The following is a 16372-nucleotide window of genomic DNA, read 5'->3' on the forward strand; positions in this document are numbered from 1 at the left end:
GTAGTATTATCGTTAATACAACACATTACATAAATCAGAAGTTGATACTATAATCTATAAAATAACTAATCAAAAGTTGATAACTAATTTACACTTGACATATTTAAAGTACATTCGATTAAAAAGTTTCCCAAATATTGTTTAAATTTGGTTGTAAGAATTAGCTTCTCTTTTATAAAATACATAAAAAGAATGTTTACATGTATCCATAGGGTACATGTTAAATAACTACCTATAATGATTTTATGAGAAAAGTCATTTATTCAATTTTTTTAAAGAGTTTATTCAAATCATATATTTGAGTTAAAATTAATTTTAGGAAGCTAATTCTATTATAAGTTTATCTTAATCAAACATGTCAAAATCAATTTTATACCCCTAGAATCTATTATAAGTGCTCAAAATGTGGAATAAAAACATACATTATAACTTGCTCAAAATGTGGAATAAAAACATACACGTGACATAATAGGAAGCTTTTAAGTCAAAACATAATTTTAACACTAAAATTTATTCATCAATTCACTTTTACGTAAAATATTCAAACACAATTTGCTTTACATTTAATTCATTTTTGGTTTAAATGTGTAATTGGTCCTTGCACTTTCAACAGATTTTGGCATTGGTCCCTGCACTTTTTTTTGTTTGGCATTGGTCCCTGCACTTTGTAAAAATATTGGCATTGGTCCCTGCACTTTTTTTTGTTTGACATTGGTCCCTGCACTTTGTAAAAATATAGGTATTGGTCCCTGCACTTTGTAAAAATTTTGGTATTGATCCCAATCATTTCATGCCACGTGGCACCAATACCAATATTTGTCCAAAGTGCAGGGACCAATACCAATATTTTTACAAAGTGCAAGGACCAATGACAAACAAAAAAAAGTGCAGGGATCAATGCCAATATTTTTACAAAGTGCAGGGACCAATGCCAAACAAAAAAAAGTGCAGGGACCAATGCCAAAATCTGTTAAAAGTGCAGGGACCAATTACACATTTAAACCTTCATTTTTTATCTACAGTTTATCTTAATCAATTTATTCATTAAGATAAGCCACACATTCAAGAAAAATAATAAGAAAAGTGATAAAATAAGATCAATGTTATTTAAACATTCAAAAATCAACAACTATTTGATAATCTGTATAAAAATACATAATTTATAATTATTGATGTAACTATGAAAGAGAAATAACTAATTAAAAAATAAAATAGTAGTTATACAATATAAATATACGATATCGGACAACCAAATAATTGTCAACATAACATTTATCCGAAATAAAGTACTGTAATTCTACCCAACCTAACTAGCTAAAAAGGTTTAAAGGTGTGCAAGTAAAGAGTAAACCAATACTTTATTGGTCAATTTATTTTAATATTTACTAAAATAATAGATTATAAATCAATTTAAATATTAATTTTTTCCTGTTTTTAATTCCAGATTTTTTTCTTCTGTTTTTTTTTATGTCAAAAAAAAAATTAATTTAATTATTTACACAAAAATTTGAGTAAAAAAAAAGGTACAATTTTACCTAACCTAACTAAAAGTGAAAAGGTTTATAGATGTCAGTAAAGTGAAAAAACAGTATGATATGCATTGAAAGGGTTTTGTAATTCTAGAGAGAGAGAGAGAGAGAGAGAGAAGTAGCTCCATCCACTGCTGACAGATATCAATGGGGAGTACTGCGGCGGCGGAAAAAACTGAACAAGAACTTCGTAACGAGATCGATGAACTTCTTCGTCAACAACGCGAGGTTCATATATCTATATATCTATATTCATACTCTCTCTCTGGATATTGAATTTGATTTTTGATTCGTTGATTTTGAATTCAGATAACTGAGAGGCTTCGAGATCCTCGTGGTCTTCGTAAAGGTGCTTTATCAACTCCTCTTCTCCGCAATAATTCGATTCGCCAGCGTCCCTTTGTTCGTCACGTGAGTTTCTTTCCGTTTTTGTTAATTAGGGTTCAATTCAATTACACTTCAATTGAGTTTATGGATTTGTTTTTTTAATTAGGGTGGAGATAATCGTGATTCTGAAGATCAACCTCCTGCTAAACGGAGACTTTCATCTGCTGTTGTTAAGGTATTTTCTTTTTCCACTTATGATTTACAAGTTTAGTTTTTTTATTTTTAGTTTTAAAAATTCAAATGCAGTAGTGTGTAATGTTTGATGATTTAAGGGTTGTTTGTTACAGATTAAATTTGGCTAATTTGTTTTTAGTCTTGATAGACGATTTTATGAAAAGAAGTGAATTTCTCTATGGTAAATAAATACAAAATAACTTATGTGTATGGCTGTTCAAAATTCGAATGTAGTGTGCAATTGTCTGATAATTTAAGGGATGGGCTGTTATAGCTTAAATTAAGGCCTATTTGTTATAGCTTAAATTCGATAGAAGATTTTTTATTTTCATTATGGTAAACAAACTCAGAATAGTTATGGTTTTATTAGAAATGTCTAAAAAACAATATCGAAATTATTAGAAATCTCTAAATCATAACTAGTAGTGTCGTGTCCCTACTCATGTGCCTTCCTGACCCTTAAACCACAAAGGGGAAAACAGAAGTGTGTCTTTTAACTGTATATCTTGTTTGGGAATGAAGGTTGGTGATGGGGAGCTGACTGAGGATGCTGATGCTGGAAACACAAAGGATTCAACTGGCGACGGTGTAAATGGGAATGCTACCGTTGGTCAGAGTGATGGGAAGCCTTTTAATTCTCACCAAAGTGGATTGTCTAGAAGAGACAGTTATCAAAGAAATTCAATGGTATTAAATGCAATAAATGTCTTACCTTCTTGATGAATGATGATTATTGGTTTGAAGCTTTGTATCTAATGCTATGGTCTGTTCTTCATGTCAGGCTTCTGAGATGCCTACTACAGTACATGTTCCGAGGGTATTGCCTAAGAATGAAGACCCAAGCTTGGTTAATAGGAACAAAAGAATGCTGGGTCAGCTTTTGGGAACTCTGGAGGTATGTATGTTAGTTGATTACTTGGTTTTAAACACACTCTTAGATTGTTGCTTTAAATTATAAGCTCAATTCAGTAGTTGTTTTACAGTGTACATATATTTTCTCTCCCTCTCCTCTATACACTTATATTTTTCTTTTGTTCTGAACTGTACCAGAAATTCAGAAAGGAAGACAAGCAACTCTCAGGAACAGAGGCGTTTATGCGAAGATCGAATTCTTTGCAAAAAGTAAGTTTGCTGATGCCCATTTTAATATTAAGATTCTTCCTATTGAAGAAGTTGGTTGTGAGGATGCAGCTCCTATAGCCATTTGTGTTGTTAAACCTAATGCATACACTTGACAATAATTCACTTAATCCACTTTGTTTAAGGATATTTAGAATTATGAAATACACCTGCACTGAAAATTGATAAAATTATGCTTGGCCATTGTCCTTATTGATTGATGTTATTTGAAATCTCTCGTAAAGACTTGGTGAAACAATTTGATGAATACATCATTGTCTGGAATATTTGTTTTTTTTTTTTGCTACTCATTTGATATGTCCTTGTACTCGTTGGTAGATTTTGATAGGCAACATGTATAAATTGAAATTTGGGACTTCTATTTAAGCAGGATTCAGGAGGGCACGTAATATGTTTGCGTCTTTTTGAAGCAAAATAACCACCGCATACCTAAGTGTTTCTTTATGTACATCAGTTCTCTGATATACTGCATTCTTTTCACGCGTCTCGTTATTTCTTTGCATATGCACAAGATCAATATGTTAAGGAGTATTGCCCGTTGCGAGCCCTTATTTTCAGGCCTAGTGGCAGTTCCCTTACTAACTTTTTTAGATTGATACTTCCCTCCTATTAAGTTGTTTGCCCAACCACCTATACAATTGGCTATCAAAGTTTATGTTCAACTTTTAAAGATTGCATACAATCTTAAGATGGATGATAGTTGGGATTACAAATTCCGAACGGACATGTTTTCGAGGGTCCATAGTTCGAACAAGCATGTTACAGGTTATTAGTGACAAACATGTACATTCGTGTGACAATGATTTGCGTGCCGTTTTTCAATTAGACTTATCAAATGTACCATTTATTACTGTGCTTGCAATTTCTAGGCCCTTCTATTTGAAGCTCGAAATAATTTTTCTTGCCACTTTGTCTTCTCTCTATCTTGTTCTCATGCTAACATCCAAAGCTTCATAATACCCTGAAACTCCTTCCTAGGCTGAACAAAGAGCACGGGAAGAAAGTGAAAGGCTCAGGAAAGAAGAGCGCGAACAGATTGCTGAAAAACGGAGGAGGGACTTGGTAGGATCTCAAATGATAACTATTCTTTGCAGAGTTTCATTATGGTTCCATTAACAAATGTTTTTAATATACATTTTTCTTTTGTTTCCCAACTCTGATCAGACTCTTAGGGCACGTGTGGCTGCTAAGACAGAAGAAAAGCAATTGGAGTTACTGTTTCTTCGGTGGAGTGAGCATCATAAAAGACTAAGCAATTTTATAAGGTTAGTTCTCTTCAACTGTAAATTTATGAGGCAAGAGTTTATTCATGCCAAAATGTTTCACTAGTTTGTTCCACAGCTGGACATCTATTACTGTATCTAACGTCATACCATGCAATGCTCTGCAGGTTATTTTTATTTTTGGTCCAAAAGTGTCCATATTCACATTTTATTGAGACGAAGATAAGTTTCTGTTCAATTGCATTGTAATATTGAAGCAATTTGATGACTGGATGTTCATGCTAATTGCAAAATTTTAGATAAACATTAAAGTTTTTCTTTGATCTTTTTGGGCTGTTGTTTGATTGAATGTAATTTTGCAGGACTAAAACAGAACCTCCAATCTACTATTTGCCTAACAAGCCCTTGGATGAAGAAGACGTGTCAACTAATAAGAGCAAAGAAGAGGTAGTCAAACTTAGGCATTTGATTTGTTTTGATCTACATCTTATGTATCATTTTGTCTAATATGAACAGTCATCTATCATTAGCCCTGTTAAATTTCAAATATGATATATATTTTTTATTTCATGAATGTTTTATTGACTTTAAAATGTATATCGTGTTATTTTATAGATTGTTCATCTTTGCAATATGCAGGATTTCCTTGAATGGAAAAATGCAAGAAGAGAGGAATTGTCTGAGTATCAAAAACAAATTGGGGACCAGTATCTTGCCAATGTCGAGAAGGATTTGGAGAGATGGCAGAATGCAAGAAATGCAAGGAAAGGAAACAATGATCAGAATTTACAAGAAACTATGGACAAAGAATTGGATACTCATAGGCTCGAGCATGGTCCCAAGAAAAGAAAAATCCCTGACGGAAGCAATAATGAAGATGATGACGATGATGTGGAAGATATAAATGTTGGAGAGGATGATATGATGGACGATGAGTTAGATGATGATTCTGGTAGAAGGATTGATGAAACAATTAAGACGGAATCGAGCAATGCCACTGCAGATCCTGCAGCTGCTACTGATAATGTAGACCTAAAGTAATGGCCCGCCACGACACACATCAATTATTCAGTGAGATGTTTTATTTTTTGTAGTTTATCCCTTGCTATGGTTAGGCTTCTGTATTAAAACTTGCTGCTTTAATATTTTTCTGTAATCAAATGTACTTTCTCTACTTTTTGTCTTTGTATTTTTGGGTTTGTTTTTTGCAAACTAAGAATGTCTTATTTTAGTTTACGTGAGTTTCTGTTTGCTGTATTTGTTTTTCTAGGGATGTGTACATTTTTATATATTTTTCTTTGTTTAACTTGTCCATACAAAGACTTGTTACCATTGGTTATTGATCACCTTACACTGTCATGCGAGCCTTTGCGGGATATACCAAGTCTAGTGAATATATATGATTATAGGTTCTCAACTAAAAACTATAGGGCATAAGATTTCTTTTTTTGAGACAATTAGATTTCTCGTGCGGTGATTTTTTTAACGTCAATTGCTTTGCCTCTGTAATTAAATTGGTTATTCATGAAGTCAGTAAGCAATTAAGTTGCGGGTTTCTGATTTGAATTGATTTTATTTCTAGAATTACTTGTAACTTGAAACTAGGAAGGATTTATGGTTTGTCTGTAAATGCAACTTGAAACTAGGAAGGATTTATGGTTTGTCTGTAAATGCAATTTTTATATTCAACTTTATTGTTCAATTCACTATGGTGTGTGAACGCTTCTAAACTAGTATCTTTTTCATTAAACATTTTTAACTGAAATCAATCTTTTTACAAAAGACATGCTTAACAAGACCAATGAAATATCCTGTCAAAAAAAAAAAAAAGATCAATGGAATATCCCTTGTGTGTTGAACTAAACTTTCAAGCCTTCCTGATCACATATAAAATCCAAAAGAAAGTTATAAACCATTAATTTTCGTCTCATGGGCTTCTTTTTCCACTCCCACGGTTTAGACTCCCTGGGTGATTTTTTAAGAAAACCTTGAATATTTAGGCATCCAAGAGCACGTAACTTTAGCCCCTAATTTTGTTTAATTCATGCATTTATAATTTATCAATCACAAGCCAAATACTATTTGCAATAGGTTTGTTACTATAAACCAAAACAAGCCAAATACTATTTGCAATAGGTTTGTTACTATAAACCAAAAAAAGTTGAGAGTTCATTTGTTAGAGTTTACTCCAATCTTTAATCATCTGCTTTTAGTCGTCATCTTTTAGGTTGTAATTATTATTTTCACCTAAGTTGAATCTGTTTGTTTAATGATGGATAAATCTATAAGATAGGGTCAATTTCTCTGGCTTAGAAGAAGTGTGAACCGACATTGTGACACAATTTGTAGATAATTGAGTTTCTTAAACACCTGGTCATGTGTTCGATCTATGATCAATGCACATGAAGAAAAAAAATTGATGTGTGATGTCAATCCATCAAATGGATATGCGTATCTCAAATGATTAATCTTAAAATTTTGGCTATAGATACATTGGAAAATAAAAGTGAAAATGGAAGTTAAAAAGACGTCTGACCTAAAAAAAATTATCCGGTGCTATAAAATGAATATATATTTGTACTATTGAATCTTTTAGTGATATTCTGTTAAATCCTCTCATTCTTCTATATCAAATAATAATATAAAATTTCTTCAATTTAACTCTTTTCCCTCTTCTCACATTATTTGTCAACTATTCCTCTCCTTATTTTCTTCACAAAATCAATCAAACCTGGTGTGCAAATGCATGAATCAACATTGTGGGATCAATCTTTTTTGTGAGATGAGAAAGAACATCCAGCTTTTACTCAAAAGGCGCCACATTGATCATTTTTTTCTCTGACTTTTACAACTTTTGGTTGTCATCTAGTATTTTAATTGGTAGTTTAAACTAAAATATTTTAATGTATGAGAACAAATACTTGGTAAAGTGATATATGATCTGTTGGAGGTGAACCAAAACAAAAAATCAATATCTTAGTGCTTTCTAAAGTTCTAGCAATATTTTTCTCAAGTTTTAGAAACAAACTATTTTCTTATTCACGTGTCCAATACTCTCACCTTTTGGGTCATCAACTCATCATCATATTAAAAACATTCCTGCTCCACCAATCATTAATAACACTGTTAATTTCGACCCTGCCTAAATTTCTCTGATGTTACTATGTAAAAAGAAAAAGGAAGAAAAATGAATTGTTAAAGAATTAATCTCTCTTCAAGGGTTTCTTTTTGAGGGGCTCTCTTCAAGGGTTTTCTTAGTGGGAAAGAAAGGTGTGTGATGTGGTTGGAGCCTTCTTCTAGAGTTTTGGCTTAAATAAAGTGTTTTAAAATGATCCGCTTTTGGAAAACTTTGAGATATTTGAGAAACGTAATAATTAATTTGATGTTGAAAATAGATCGAGTACTTTAGTTATGGTGTTGTTCAACAATCAAGATTATCTCAACGGATCACCCGCAAACAGATCGAGTACCATTTGAGACAATATCAGGCATGAAATGTGGACATTTTTTTCGGCTTGAATTCAAATAGATTCGCCAAGTTTTATGATTTGAACTTTTGATTTTCGTGGAGTCCGTTCTTATTAGAAAGCAAAGCAGCCGAAAATGTATCCAATACTAACAAATTTTATGGCAAGAACTGTGCTAGTAAAGAAGATGAATATTGTCTCGAACATTTTCCTACGAGCATGGAGATTAAAAGAATGAAACTGTTACATTCGAGAATGAATTATGTGGAGACATATGAATGATTTTGATTGATGTTAACTCAGATTATTAAAAATAAATAGAAATTTTCCAAAGAAAAATATCGATTGTTCATCCTAAAGTTGAAGATTGGTCTTGATATCAACAGTGTTCAAAACACAAACCTAGGGTGAATATCACACAGGATGAGATCCACAAAGATGTCAGAAAGTCAGAGTACCATCTTAAAGTGAACATCTTAAAGTGAGTAATCAAGTTTAGAAGAATAAAATAAGGAAATCTTTATGGTAAATATCAAAAATATATGTTTTGTATTTACCATTTGAGACAATATCAGGCATGAAATGTGGACATCTTTTTCGGCTTGAATTCAAATAGATTCGCCAAGTTTTATGATTTGAACTTTTGATTTTCGTGGAGTCCGTTCTTATTAGAAAGCAAAGCAGCCGAAAATGCATCCAATACTAACAAATTTTATGGCAAGAACTGTGCTAGTAAAGAAGATGAATATTGTCTCGAACATTTTCCTACGAGCATGGAGATTAAAAGAATGAAACTGTTACATTCGAGAATGAATTATGTGGAGACATATGAATGATTTTGATTGATGTTAACTCAGATTATTAAAAATAAATAGAAATTTTCCAAAGAAAAATATCGATTGTTCATCCTAAAGTTGAAGATTGGTCTTGATATCAACACTGTTCAAAACACAAACCTAGGGTGAATATCACACAGGATGAGATCCACAAAGATGTCAGAAAGTCAGAGTACCATCTTTCTAATGCGGTGTAGTGTAAAATTCACCTAACGCAGCATGCTTTTGATTTGGGAAACCATTACAGTCATCCTGATGTTAAAAGCACATGTGAGTTTTAATTTCGAGTAATCCTAACCACTAAGTCAATTACTTGTCAAATATAGAATTTTATTTTATGATTGGTACTAATTCGTTGATTACCTCACATAAATTAACAAAAAAGCGTTGTGATATTGAGTTTATTAATCAATAGTTTGCATTATTTTATAAACCAACCCTTAAAAGAGAAATTATTTATGTTTCTATAATTTGAGTCTATGTGGCAAGACATATTTTTTTTTGCCTTATAGCTTATCGATCACATCTTATAAGCTCATTTAATTAGTAAAAACTCTTGTTTGATAATCGTCACTCTCTCATAAGCGCAGGGCCGTCTTAACAAATTTGTTGGCCCTGTTTTAGTTTTTAAGGATGGAAAAAAATATATTAAATTTTGGGCACCAAAAGACTAAATAAGGCACTAAAATAAAAATTATTGATAAAAAGTACTCTAGTGGGAGTTGAACCCACTCCCAAACATTCATTCAAAGGCAGGCGCGCCACTGAAGCACCGTGAACTGTTTGAAATATTTGCGCATTAACGCTATATAAATATTAATTAAGTGCCTTGCATATTAAAAAAAAATATGTTTTGGGCCCCAAAAAAATCGAGGCCCGGTGTCATAGCCCAGCCTCGACGGGCTATGGGCCGGCCCTGCATAAGCGTATAAATTATTTTTACCATCTAATAATATGTTTTGATACGCGGGCTCAAATAGCTTATAACTTATAACTTATTCTTTTTATCTCAATTTTTTCTTTGCAATAATTGAAAAAAATCAGCTATTAATTAAATAAATAATTTTATGTCATTTTATATGTATAAATTAGATTAACTACTAATTTTGAAGTATATGTATGTTTAAAAAAAGAAAGTAATAATTAGATTGATTTTGTGTAAAAAAAAAAATTAGATTGATTTTGAAGTGTATCCAAAATTTAATTAAATCAATTGTCGTCACAAGGATATTGTCATTGTTGAAAAATTTGAAAATAACCTATTAAAAAAAACGAATTTTGTAAGAAAAACCAATTTTTTTTATTCAAAGAAAATCCTATTTTTTTTATTTATATGAAAAATAAGACAAAAAAAAGGCTACTAAATGAGAGCGTTTGGATATATTTCTAAAATAAGACTTGTATATTTCTAAAATTAAAATATAATGCTTGTTCTAAGTTGGTTTTGACGAGATAAAAGGGTCACTAAATGAGATATATAATGATGTCTTGTTAGAAGATTAATTTCAGTGCTGCATTTAGTTTTAACCATTAAATTTACCAAATTTAATGATGAGTGGCTTTGATGAGTATTTATTACTACAAAAATTGATCAAATACTATGTTTTTGACTCATTAAACAAATACTCAATCTGTCTTGAATTATAGTATGGTTTTTTTGGAAAAAAAAAGATGTTTTAAATTATACGTTCGTTTTACAATAGTAATAAAACAATAGTATTACCTTTTATATTATATCCTCAACACTCTTTTCTTTCAATACTTTAATTTATCTTTTTCTTACCATTTTTTACAATAGTAATAAAACAATAGTATTACCTTTTATATTATATCCTCAACACTCTTTTCTTTCAATACTTTAATTTATCTTTTTCTTACCATTAATTAAGAATAATTTCGTAAAACAATTTATAATATCTCTTTTTGATACAAAATTAATTACATTGTCTAGTACATACGAAAATCGTCATGTAATTTAAAACCGATGAAGTAGTATATTTTAAGCATTAAATTTACCAAACATAGAGGAAAATATATATATATACTCCCTCCGGCCACATATATAAGCAAAAAAGTACTTTTTAGATTCATTCGATACTTAATGTATTTGGACTATATATAGACCAAATATATTATGTATTCAATGAACGTAAAAAATACTTTTTTGCTTATATATGTGACCGGAGGGAGTATATATATTTTTCGTTATTTGATTTATTTGAGAGAAGCATTATAAAGAAGTCTCATTATTGTCCAAATCAATCTTTCGTTCTCACTATCTCACTCATTCTTCTTCCAATTCTTACAAACCCAGAAATAGTACTATTCACAAAACATAGAATGACCACAAGAACAAATCAACCACCACCACCACAACAAAACGGTGTTCACGGCGGTGAACAAAGACCACGACCACCACCACCATCATCCTACTCAAACGGCTTCAACAACCACCACCAACACCCTCAATACTACCCACGAACACCCGCCCGCTCCTCCTCCTCCGCCTCCTTGAAAGGCTGTTGCTGCTGCCTCTTCCTCCTCCTCTCATTCCTCGCACTTCTCACCCTCGCAATCGTCCTCATCATCCTCCTCGCAGTCAAACCCAAAAAACCACAATTCGATCTTCAACAAGTCGGAGTCCAGTACATGGGAATCACACCCACACCGAACATCCCCACCGGAACCACCGCCGGCGCTTCACTTTCCTTAACAATTCGTCTTCTATTCCAAGCGGCTAATCCGAACAAGGTAGGGATCAAGTACGGTGAGTCCAGGTTTACTGTGATGTACCGTGGAATCCCACTTGGAAAAGCTTCAGTTCCTGGATTTTATCAAGATGCTCATAGTGTAAGAAATGTTGTTGCTACCATTGTCGTTGAGAAGGTTAATTTGCTTCAAGCTGATGCTGCTGATTTGATTAGAGATGCTTCCTTGAATGATCGTGTTGATCTTAGAGTTTTGGGTGATGTTGGTGCTAAGATCCGTGTCATGAATTTTGATTCTCCTAATGTTGAGGTAATTTTCTTAGATTCGTTTATTTTTTGTTTTTCAGAATTGGATATTATTATTGCCATTTTTAGTTCAAAATTAAGTAAATCTTCACTTTGATTTTGGTTTTTAATGTAGAAGAATGCAACATTATGGGATTGTGTTTTTTTAGCGGTGGTGGTGGTGGGGAGGGGGTGGCTTGTTTTCCACACCCCACTGACTCACACACATTGCTTTTTCTTAACTTGTCTTCTTTGTCTTTATTTCTTCCTTAGGCTAACGTGCGCCGAAAGTTTTTTTTGTTTCTTTTTTGGAAGGAAAAAGTTAGTTTGGTTTAATAAATTAAATAAAATGATGTTTATAGTATTTATTAGACTTTGTGCTTTGAATGTTGTGTTGAAAATAGCATGAGTTTAACTATATTCATTTCCATCTAGTTTGATTTGATTCTATTTATTTTTGGGGTTTTGTATTAAATTTTGTAATTTGTAATTCCCGTAATTGTGGCGATTCTTTGTGAAAGGAATCATTTTACGATCTTTGTTTTTTTGGGGTCTACATAGGATAAGATGGTAAAATAGTGCGGATATGGTAGGTTAGGCTAAGGTGTGTGCATAATTAGAGTTTAACCGGATTTGGATATGTGCTGGTTGCAATTAGAGGCATTTTTTTACAATTTTGTCAAATTGAATATGTTAGAGTGTGTTTGTTTCAAGTTTACCAAATTTATTCCTAGGAATAACATTCCTTGGAACATAAAGATGGGGATTTTATTCCAAGGTATATAGAAAAAAGATGTTTGTTTAACATTATAATATTCCCGGGAACCATAAAAATAGGGATTATAATAGGTAATTACATATGAAATTATTCCCATCTTCATGGGAACTTTATTCCCACCCATTTCCTTGGGAAATTTTTTCTATTCCCAGGAACGTTTTATACCCAGGAATAAAATTTAGTAAACTTGTAACAAACATAGACATGCATATTTATATCTTTTTATTCCCGGGAATCTACAAATATAACTTGAAACAAACGCACCCTTAGTGTTTTTTATATGTCTTTACGTAAATTATTAAAAAAAAAAAAACTAGTTTTACCGTGATATTTAACTATCACTGTACTTTCTTTTTACTACAAGAAATTTAACTATTATTAATAGTAATTAGTAAAATATGATATATTAACTTAAATTAGAATATTCAGTATGATATATTAACTTAAATTAGAATATTCAGAATCGTTCTAATATTCAGAAATTGAATTATTATTTTGAAAGATATTTCATTACTACTTTTTTTTTTGAAGGAGGAATTACTACTTAGTAATCAACAAAAAATAAATGAATATGAGAACGATTCTTCTTTTTTGTCTAATGTAATGAAATTCCCCTAAAAAAAATTCATGAATATTCAGACTTATTTAATACAGTAGATAGATAAAAGTTCCAGGGTTTCCTTAAAAATAAAAAAAAAAGTTCCAGGGTTATCTTTACAAATGCCTATTAATTTTCTTGTAAAAAAAATGCCTATTAATTTTGACCACAAATGCTGATTTGGTCTTTTTTGTTATTCACCCACATGAGTCATATCGTACAGTTATAATATTCCTTTTCCTTATCACCTTAATTTTGATATTATCAAATCAACTTTTGTATTTTAGTCCATAATTTTAATTGATGATATATGGGCCTTTTTTAATAATTGATTATGGTTTTCTATTGAGTGCTTTCTTTTCATGCTCTTTTATATATTCGTCTCTGGATAGCATTGTGGCAATGGCAAGACATTCCAATAGCCTCGTTGATGTGTGCTAGCATATTGTATTTGTGTTTGTGCACTATCTCTGTTTTGTGTGTGTGATGACTATAGTGAAATATTCAATTTCAAGGGTTTACAACTTTGCTTTGCATTTTTTTTTTAATATAAAAAACATATACTAGTGGAATAGGAATTCGGGAACCAAAAATACTAAGGTACTGTATGGGAGTGGAAAGATTGATGTTTGAGGACCCATCTTATATGGCAAAATAATGAATGATTTAGAATGGGCAAATAAAATGATAAAATTGTTAGGCCCCACGTGATTTAGAACTTGGTAGCTGGATTCCAAGACCAGGGTACCAACCACTGCACCATGTTATCAACAAACACCCTTTATCGCCAGCTCAAGTTCAATATGTCATTCTAATTGTTAATTTTTCTCCTGTTTTCCTTTAGAAATATGTACATGGATGATGCAATTTTTATCTACTTCTTTTAGGTGTCTTTGGATTTACATTCCCTATAGTAATGTGAGCACAATCTAGTGAGCTTATACCCTTAGATTAATTAATCCTTTTCTTTCATCTCTCTTAAAATCAATATATATAACGATAGAGACTCCAAATCTTATTTCATATACATTGATACTGTAAGATTTTTTTTCTATGAGAACATTGATACTATAAGATGTTGGATAAATTAAACTAAGCCCGTTTCATCTAACTTCAAAAATCAAGGTTAGAATATGTTTAAACGAAGCATACAAATGTCAAACGCTTCTGCCAATATGTGTAAACTTTTTAGGCCAAGAAAGTCTTCACCATGTGACTATCCTCTTTGTCGGGCACATGGGGTGATAGTAATGGCATCATCCTTCTGCTAATGTGAACATGCATTTTGACCCCCTCCTCATCTTCCTTTTGTATTTTAAGCAATGAAACTTTACTTTAAATATTTACTCCTCCTTCCTATTTTGTGCCTTTAAATTGTTATTTACTCCAATTTCCTATTTTCTTTATGTTTCATGTTCTTTATATTAATCAGTATTGTTTTAATTAAGCAATGCATTACCAATATATTAACTATTGATCATGAACTAAACTTTCCAGGTCTCGGTGGATTGTGCTATAGTGATCAGTCCAAGAAAGCAATCTCTGACTTACAAGCAGTGTGGATTCGATGGACTGAGTGTTTAATGAAGAAGAATAGTGCATATAATTCTTGTTGACACTATCAATGTCCTTAATTTTCACTTAATTTCTCTCTCGACTCTCATTTCTTCAATTAATTTTAGGAAGAAATGAGTAGGGAAAAAATAGTTGATTAGAGGAAATATTGAATTTACAATGGCTATCAAAAAAGGAGTCTCAACAAATTGTTTAACTCCATAGTCATGGGTGTTTTTTTTTGGAAAATATATTAAATCAGGGCACTAAACATTTTTCTCATAAGAATTTTTGCATAAACGTTTTATTTGGTTACTTCCATTGTAAGGAAAAAAAAAAAATCTGCTGACCAGTATCCAAACTGTAAAGTTAATCCAATTAGTGGGTGAAGCATCTGGGTTGGCTTTTGTTAAAGCTCTCTCTCCCAACCCAAACTCCCACTTTCTTTCTTCTAACCTTTTTGTTTCCTCACCTTAAATTGTCCCATTTCAAAAGTGCCTTGGATTGGAAGTTTTACCCATTTGATTATTAAAATTTAATGTAAATCATTTCTTTAATTTTTTGGGCTATAATGTGTTTTGATTAATATATATGGTTTATTTGATTAGTTTATAAGTTATTTCATTGCATATGATAACTTGTACTTGATCAGTTTTTCTTTTATTCTTACTCAATTTAATAAAATTATTCTATTATTACTTTTTTCCTAAGAGTCATGACACTCGTTATTTGTCTAGTATACTTTACTATGTTTGATTGTGAGAATAAAGTGAGGATAGAAGATGGTGGGAAGAAAGAAAAAGATGTTAAGGGGAGTACATTAAATATATTGTTTGGTATGAATTAACGAGTGAAAGAGGAAAGGAAAAGAGATGTTGAATTTTCCCTTCTATTGATGAGAAATGTTTTATTGTTTTTATACCAACAAAAACATGGTAATTCAAAGTGGATGAGCGTTTGCTCACTACCACCTTCCACATTGAATTTCCTTGGTTAAGCCTCACCATGAATCTCCTTGGTGAAATTGTTTAGTATTATACAATCCTTGAGTTTCATTCTTTTTATATCACAAATTGATACTCAGAGAAAGTTACAAAAGTTGATGTATTTGATCTAAATTTTGAATAAATAATTAGTTTAATTTTTTATTATGTTGATATTGCATCTATTTTTTCTTCAACCAATTGACTAAGTTTAATTTTTGAATCAAACAATCAAACATAGTAAAGTATACTAGACAAATAACGAGTGTCATGACTCTTAGGAAAAAAGTAATAATAGAATAATTTTATTAAATTATTCTATTGCAAAACTTATTAACATTTTTCCCGATCCACCGAATCTACTCCTGTAACGTCCCGGATTTTGATCCAAGACACTACGCCTAATTCATTTTCATTTTTCGAAAAACACTACTATTTTTTTTTATTTCATCAATAATATATATATTCTAGCAAAACCTATACAAAATTCTTAACATAATTTAATTAAAATTCTTAAACTAATATCCTTCAAAATTACTTCTAAAATTACAATTCAATAAAAACCCAATTTTTGTCCCCGCGTACGCTTTCATCACACATCAAACTTCATATATCATCTTTGGTACCTACAACATTATATTAATGTAAGGGTCAATTTCCTTATCCAAATTGGTTCATACTCAAAGCACCAGAAACAATGTCATAAAATA

General features: G+C 31.4%; 2 protein-coding genes across 2 annotated transcripts; both read left to right on the plus strand.

Moving 5' to 3' along the window:
- Positions 1-1590: 1590 nt before the first annotated feature.
- On the plus strand, positions 1591-5627 carry LOC146943470 (protein-protein interaction regulator family protein). The gene is made up of 10 exons (XM_085741733.1): positions 1591-1757; positions 1839-1940; positions 2023-2091; positions 2613-2777; positions 2872-2985; positions 3141-3212; positions 4209-4292; positions 4395-4495; positions 4816-4900; positions 5093-5627. The coding sequence occupies exons 1-10, from the start codon at positions 1677-1679 to the stop codon at positions 5492-5494; spliced, it is 1275 nt and encodes a 424-aa protein (XP_085597859.1). The 5' UTR covers positions 1591-1676; the 3' UTR covers positions 5495-5627.
- Positions 5628-11016: 5389 nt separating this feature from the next.
- Positions 11017-14967, plus strand: LOC146943471 (Late embryogenesis abundant (LEA) hydroxyproline-rich glycoprotein family). The gene is made up of 2 exons (XM_085741734.1): positions 11017-11774; positions 14623-14967. Exons 1-2 carry the CDS (start codon positions 11097-11099, stop codon positions 14707-14709), a joined length of 765 nt encoding a protein of 254 aa, XP_085597860.1. The 5' UTR covers positions 11017-11096; the 3' UTR covers positions 14710-14967.
- Positions 14968-16372: the final 1405 nt, after the last annotated feature.

This window comes from Medicago sativa, chromosome 2 (genome assembly GCF_051527215.1).
Source record: "Medicago sativa cultivar Bolivia chromosome 2, Bolivia_mono, whole genome shotgun sequence".
NCBI classification, from domain to species: Eukaryota; Viridiplantae; Streptophyta; class Magnoliopsida; order Fabales; family Fabaceae; genus Medicago; species Medicago sativa.

Coding starts and splice junctions, on each gene's coding strand:
- LOC146943470 (XM_085741733.1), top strand. CDS start 1,677: ATGGGGAGTACTGCGGCGGCGGAAAAAACTGAACAAGAACTTCGTAAC. Junction 1,941..2,022: donor AGCGTCCCTTTGTTCGTCAC/GTGAGTTTCTTT, acceptor TTTTTTAATTAG/GGTGGAGATAATCGTGATTC. Junction 4,293..4,394: donor AAAAACGGAGGAGGGACTTG/GTAGGATCTCAA, acceptor AACTCTGATCAG/ACTCTTAGGGCACGTGTGGC.
- LOC146943471 (XM_085741734.1), top strand. CDS start 11,097: ATGACCACAAGAACAAATCAACCACCACCACCACAACAAAACGGTGTT. Junction 11,775..14,622: donor TTGATTCTCCTAATGTTGAG/GTAATTTTCTTA, acceptor TAAACTTTCCAG/GTCTCGGTGGATTGTGCTAT.